Source organism: Octopus bimaculoides, chromosome 3 (genome assembly GCF_001194135.2).
Source record: "Octopus bimaculoides isolate UCB-OBI-ISO-001 chromosome 3, ASM119413v2, whole genome shotgun sequence".
Classification (NCBI taxonomy): Eukaryota; Metazoa; Mollusca; class Cephalopoda; order Octopoda; family Octopodidae; genus Octopus; species Octopus bimaculoides.
This window is the reverse complement of record NC_068983.1, coordinates 106353145-106360602: the sequence shown is the minus strand read 5'-3', so window position 1 is coordinate 106360602 and position 7458 is coordinate 106353145. Positions and strand designations below refer to the sequence as shown.

Sequence of the window (7458 nt, the reverse complement as noted above, 5' to 3'; positions counted from 1 at the left end):
AAGCTATCTTTTTTTTCCGGTTTGTTTATATTCTGCGTAACGGTTTGTTTCCGCAGTAATCATTTCAAACAAGCATGGAAAAGAAGTCTAAAGGTTTCGCTTCCTGAGAAAGACTATGGGTAGACCCTGTTTCCTCAGAAAAATTGTTAATAAAAATATTTTTAAAATATTTTTCTGGTGTAAAATCATCTTCGCTGTCGCCGTCGCTGCTTTCAGAATCACTGATTTCAGTTTCGGATACAGAAATATCCAATTTATTATCGTTCACCACGTGCTTTTGTAGCTCATTCATTCTTTTCTTCGATATCTCCATATCTTCTGTTGAAAAACCTTCAAATTCGGAATCACTGCTTGATAGCATGAAACTCCTCTCCATCTTCAAAGTTGAGAAAAATTAACGCCGCAAAAAATGTGGAAAAAAATCATCCAAAATTCACTGAATTCAAATATCACGCCAAACAATGTTGGAGACAATAATTCAACTGTTTGCAAAGTGAAATCAGGTGTTTTAACGAATGTACTAACGAGATTTGGGTTCAAATATACATTTAAATAACAATGGGTACGCTCGGCCGGCTACGGCCGGGTTAGTAACGAAAGGGTTAAGAAGATTCCAGCTATGACCAACTTTTTCCCCAAGATATGCTGCAACCAAGCAACATTATTTCAAAGAGTCCTTTTTCTAAGGTGGGAGTGTAATTTTGAGTGAGAATTTGGTTACTGTATTTAGAATGAGCAATCCTATGGAATTGGGATAGTAATGGTGTTCTCTTTTTTTCTTTCTTTTTCTTTTTTTCCCATGGGTACCAATATTCTGTGAGTCAACGGTATATGGTTTGGGTAAATAACTTAAACTTAACATTAACCCTTTAGCATTTAAACCAGCCAAATCTGGCCAAAATATTCTGCCTGTTTTATCTTCAGATCAACCAGATCTGGCCTCTCTCACCTACCCTACAATGCCATTTTAAAAATAAACAGTCACATCATCAAAATCTCAAAGCTATGAGATACTGCATGGTCAATTCAAAACAATGTGAATAAATAAGCATCACATTTCACAAAGCAATTGGAATGCTAAACAGTTAATGAATGAATGACTCTTCCCATCTTGTGTAAAGGTTGAATGCTTAAAACACAATTACTACTCTTCACCACATACTGCAAGTCTCATACTGCTGATATTCACTTTGCCAGGCTCCTCCCCACCCAGTTTTTGATGTCCTCATTCTATCATCGTCTTTGTCACCTATGAGCCCATTCTTCATCTACTCAGCTTCCAAGCATGTAAACAGAAATTCTGTACCCTGATTAACAGTCAGAATATGAAACAGCTAAAAACTAGAATTAGAACTTTTTTTATTTTAGAATGTCATGTTTTATTCTTTTGTCTTCAACATTATCTGCTATTTCTCTTAAGTGTTTATGTATTTTTATTGTTTTATATCAGCCGAGATAAACCTGTATATCAAAGTCGTTGGTGGCTAGTGGAGGCCATCTTAATAATCTTCAGCCTGATCTTCAATGGCTATTTAGTATGCTGGAATCAAACTTTAGTGTTAAGAGAGCCCATCCGGCTTGCTCAAGAAGCTCTGCTCAAGATACGAGGTAAGCAGTTATCCCTATTTATCATTTTTGCAATAATCTTATGCTTTTCATTTCTTTAGTTGTAAGATTTACTATTTTATTTCTTCTACAGTAAAACTAGTAATTAATAATTGTATTAATAATAATAATCCTTTCTGCTTTGGCACAAGGCCTGAAATTTTTGGGGAGGGGACTAGTCTTTTACATCAACCCCAATGTTTCACTGGTACTTATTTCATTGACTCTCAAAAGGATGAAAGGCAAAGTTGACCCCAGTGGCAATTGAACTCAGAACGTGAAAACAGGTGAAATACTGCTAAGCATTTCACCCGATGTGCTAAGGAAACTATTCTAAAGTTAGTAATATGAAATAGGTTTTTCTATCTTAAATTCATCACCACCACAGTCCACTACAGTACTATAAAACCAGCAAAGGAGCTTCAATGCAAGCACTCAACCAGCTAGAAATAGCTGCCAATTCCCTCACATCCTACTGTTTTAAGTAAAAAAAAAAAGGTCACCCTGTACAGTATAACATACTCCTCATACATCTAAAAAGGCATGATGATCACAGCAGGAATACCTCTGATCTCAATCAGAGACAACTAGAGACTTAACAACAATTAGGACACTACAGATTGCCTAAATAATGTATTGCTGAGAAAATACCAACTTTTCTGTTAGCTATTTTATCAAAGCTTAATATATTTTAATCTCTGCTTCTTCAGCTCTGTCAGCTGCCGATAATTCATTGCTACTAATATTTTTCCTTTATATCATAAAGCCTAGAAAGTAGCAGACTGGCAGAATTGGTAGAGTGTCAGAAAAATTGCCTTGCAGTATTTGTTCCAACACTTAAACGTTTTCCGTTCATCTTTCTGCAAATAAAGTACAATTAGTAGGGTTGATTTAATCAATCAGCTTCCTTCTCAATTTTCTGGCCTTTCACCTGGTAGAAACAATTCCAAGACCAAAGTTGACTGGGAGGTTGTTTATCCCAGGTCAAATCTACGATCAAAGACATCCCGGCTATGACCATCATATCTTTTCACCAGGTATGGTTTACCCAGGCCAACACTATCCTGCGTGTCCTTTTCTAGAATGATTGTGTAAATTGAGGGAGGTTTGATCTGTATTTCAAGCCTAGATTACTCCTTTGTTAGCATTTTCATAGTGGTAATGATTGGTTCTCTGAAATCAAAATAAAAATCTGTGATAATGTTAAAAATAGAAGATAAGAGAGTATTGTGTGTATTCGTCAGACTCGTGTGCTCATCTTCGTTGTTACTTTCACTACATTTCGGCTGTTGTACACTCTAGCTTTCATCGGGTGTCTTGTATTGAACTCAGTTTCAAACGTAATGGCGTTTTATGTTGTTTTTTTTTTTGTTTTTTTGTTGCTTCAGTTGAATATTAAGTGAATTACCTTAGTGTCTTGCCTGGGATTGAACTCAGAACCTCTAGACGACTGCACTGCATTTACCAATGTCTTAATCTACTGCGAGTATAGCAAAGTAGATAATTCACTTAATTCAACTGAAAAGGAAAAAAAAAAAAAAAAAAAAAAACATGAAATGCACAGAGTGGAATGAGAGCAGTGTATGTAACCCAGTGGATCAAAGAAAAGGTTAGGTTTGAAATTCTGATAGAACAATCAATTACAACACAAGATACCTGAAAAAAGCTAGAGAGTACAACAGCCAAAACGTAGTGAAAATGATAATCAAGATGAGGACACCAACCCAGCTAATATAAGCAGTATACATAATATAAATTTTTCATCTCAGAAATATAGAATTGTACGAGAATGTTTAAATGTAAAATTGTTATAATTTCTGTTGTGACTTCAATTCTCTTTTGTAGAAAATTTAGTGGATGGAATATGGGATTCTCAAGATTATTTACACAAGAACAATCCCCAGTCTCCCTGCATATCCACACAGTGGACATACCGGGATGGTGTATTAGTAGATTTACCCATCATCTTGATGGTCAAAGGTGATGTTATTCTTTTAAGACCCGGTCATACTGTTCCAGTGCAGTGCCAAGAGCTGAAGGTAAAACAAAGAAATTTTTCTCATTAGCTTCTAATTTATTTATTTTCTGTGTTAAATATATTTTCACTTTTATTGAGTTGTTCTTTTAACACTTAGCATTCAAACTAACCATGTCTGGCTTAAATATTCTATCTCCTTTATGTTCAAATGAGTCAGATCCAGCCTCTCACACCTATCCTACAATATCATTCCGAAAGAGTCATATGACATATCTCACAGCTATGAGATAGTTTTGAATTAATCATGCATTATGTGAATAAATAAGTATTATATTTGATAATAATCTGAATACTAGAGGATTTATGTGGCCGTTGCCAGTACCACCTGACTGGCCTTTGTGCCGGTGGCACGTAAAAGCACCCACTACACTCTCGGAGTGGTTGGCGTTAGGAAGGGAATCCAGCTGTAGAAACTCTGCCAAATCAGACTGGAGCCTGGTGTAGCCATCTGGTTTCACCAGTCCTCAGTCAAATCGTCCAACCCATGCTAGCATGGAAAGCGGACGTTAAACGACGATGATGATGATGATTCTTGTTCTTTATTTTGTTGTTGTTAAGCACCAGGTCAAGCTTGATTGAACAGACTCTTATGATCGAAGCCATTCCAGCATTGATCATTCTTTCTTCCAACCCCTCCAGATGTAGGACTAAGGACTATATTATTCAATGTATCTGTCACTTTTCTTTTTGAAGTTAAGTAGGATTTGAAGGAAGTTTGGTTGCTGTTTCTATAATGTTGAGCAGCAATGTAACTGTTTCCTTGTTGGTTAGGCTTCATCTTTACTCGTTATAGAGGTTTTGAATAAATTTCAAAGATTCTCATATTTCACTGTTAAGCCATACACACATATATTCAGCTAAACAAACTTATCAACAAATGTCTAGACAGCGAGATATTTAATTTAGTTTTATGAAGCAGGATACAAAATGGTACATTAAAAGCAAACAAAACGTCAAATGTCAAGATTATACACTTTCTCATCAGCAAAGATTTAGTAGCTTTTGTACTGAATATTTAGTAACTAGTAATAAATCTGGTGATGGGGTGGAGAAACAACATATCAGTCAATGACTAATATCTTTTGATATTTTAGCAAAAATGGATGACAACTTTAGACATTTTTCAGTCTTATTAGGCCTTTTCCTTAAAACATAGACTTCACTGTATTTATTTGTGATGATATAATTGCCGAGTAAATGTACACTTGTTGGCACAGAATTACAGATGACATTTACCTTTTAATTAGATTTTTACCACTGTTAGTTTCATTGGATACAAAAGCATGAAATAGATCCCAAAGCATAAAATAGATATAAATTTCAAAGAGATTGTACTATTGAAGTATTTTCCATTTAAATAGTAGGACTAATTGGTGGTATCTTGTTTCAGTTTTAATGTTGGTAAGATGGAAATAAATTATAGAAATAAAATGAGACTTGGATATCTCAAAGAAATTTTTTAAATAAATAAATATATATATATATATATATATATATATATATATATATATATGGGAGAATTTACGAAAAAAACAACAGACGAAGACAAGTGGTGTAAACAGCAAATGGATGTATTAGTTTAACGCTCAGGAATAGGGAAAGTCTTTAACGTTTCAAGCTATGCTCTTCAACTGAAAGGAACACAGAAAGAAAAACAAGAAGAAAAAAAATATAAATGTAGTAGTCAACTATCTATCCCATAAATAATGCGTTTTTTTTAATACTTTTATTTTTCAAAATTAAGATAAACAAAAATCTTTTTTATTCTAAAATATACTCTCCTTCATTTTCTACAATGCTCTTTCATCTATCTGGTAGACTTGCAAAGCTCCTCTTCCAAAATTCATTTGTCCGTGACGAAAGATACTCCTCCAGTACTGTTCTGACCTTGTCTACAGAATTCATATTTTTTCCGTCCAAATGATTTTGAAGACTGCAGAATAAATGATAGTCAGGTGGGGCAATGTCCAGTAAATATGGTGGGTGCAGCATCATTTCCCATTCAAACTACTCCAGTATTTAGAATGTCATCCTCGCTGTATGTGGCCGAGCATTATCCTGAAACCAAAGACGATTGTTTTTCTTCTAGTGTTGACTTAAGCTGCTCACAGTAGATCTCCTTTCTTATCATTTGATTTGGGTTTAAAAGTTCAAAGTGGGCTAAACCTTTCATATCCCACCAAACAGATAACAACACCTTACATGGGTGAAGACTTTCTTTAGCCTGGGGCGCCTGTGTTTCTTCTTTCCCTACTCACTGTCTTTGATGCTTGTCATTTTTATAGAGAACCCATTTCTCATCACCTGTCACTATTCAGTCCACAAAAGGACTGAATAGTGAGACGTGACAGCAAAGAAGAGCACACATTCACTCTCCGTATGCGATTAGACATGGAAAGTTTGTGAGGAACCCACTGACTGAAGTTACTGACTTTTCCAATGGCACACAGGTGTTAATGAATAGTTGAATGACCAAATCCAAGCTTCTCTGCTAGTTTCTCAATAGTTAAAATGGGATTTTGTTCCACCAGGGTTTGCAGGATGTCCTTGAGATCTACAGATCTTCCAGGGCAAGGCTTGTCTCCTAGGCTGTAGTTTCTGGCTCAAAATTTCTGGAACCACCGTTGACATTGGCTTATGCTTATTGTCCAATCCCCATATGTTGCATTAATATTCCTCACACTTTCCATTGCATTGTTGCCTTTATTTCATGCATAAAGCAAAATATGCCAAATATGCTCCTTTGTCACTTCCATTATAGCTTTGAAAAAATAACTGTTAAAATCAAACTGCACTCTTCAAAACTTGCACTAAGAATAAGGACATGGTAAAATCACTACCTGCTTATATAGCAAGTTGATGCAGGTAGTTTTTCATAACTGTATACTTGTAGATAACAAAATATGTATGACTGCAATCATAAATTTAAAAGTAATTTAACCTTTTGCCTGTCCAAAGCATTTTTATAAAGTTGTCCTAAATGTCCATGCTTGAATTTAGACTTTTAGTTAACCCTTGTTTCATATGGTCTAAGTAATATAAAGCTAAGTCCAAAAATTACTCTGATGGTTGAAAGAAAATGGGAAATGTGCATCATATATAATGCATGGACACCAGGGAATTGTGTTATGTTTCACAAGACAGGCAAAAGGTTAACTACTAAAGCCAGCAGTTTACATTTTCATGTACCTAGTGACTAATGAAAAAGTTTTGTACCATTTTATTGTTAGATTGATGATGGTGGTGAAGAAGGCGCAATTCTTTTTGAAGGAGATTGTTATACACCTGATCAAGCAGCTCCTGTGGAGCAGTATGGCTTACCTCAGGGCCGTGTACCACTGGAACCCCAAAAATTCACAGTTCTAAAAACACCCTTTGTTGAAAACTTCAGGTAATATTCATCTTTTTTTCTTATTTGTTTTCTATCCATCATTGTCTCAACACCTCATTTTTTAAATGTTGGATGGGTTTGCAAAACAACAAATCTCCAGTCAATCTGATTTTGCATCATCTTAGTGTTTTCAGATCTGTCCTCTCTATTGTCAAATATAGTCCAAAAATGTATCTTTCTCTTCAGCATATTTGGTCTTCTGCACTCATTTTTGTGTTTCACTACCATAGTATTACACTCCTTACATATGCCTCATATTAGCAGAAGTAAATGCTCTTTGATTACTGTCTGTCCTTAGCTACTATATTTTAACTACATTCGATCGAAATCGAATTAAATTCGACGACTGGCACCCATGCCAACGTCATCTCCTTCATTGGACACGAAACTCAGCTTGCAAAGACCTGTTGGGGCAAGCGAAAGC

At 35.3% G+C, this 7458-nt stretch overlaps 1 protein-coding gene across 1 annotated transcript in view; it reads left to right on the top strand.

Annotated features, from left to right (window-relative positions):
- The window catches only part of LOC106879891 (transmembrane protein 94), a 98902-nt gene that overhangs the window by 42127 nt on the left and 49317 nt on the right, over positions 1–7458 (top strand). The window contains exons 3-5 of the mRNA XM_052966777.1: positions 1451–1608; positions 3451–3644; positions 6874–7034. Of these exons, the coding sequence (XP_052822737.1) occupies positions 1451–1608; positions 3451–3644; positions 6874–7034 (513 nt within the window). The remainder of the gene's footprint in view (positions 1–1450; positions 1609–3450; positions 3645–6873; positions 7035–7458) is intronic.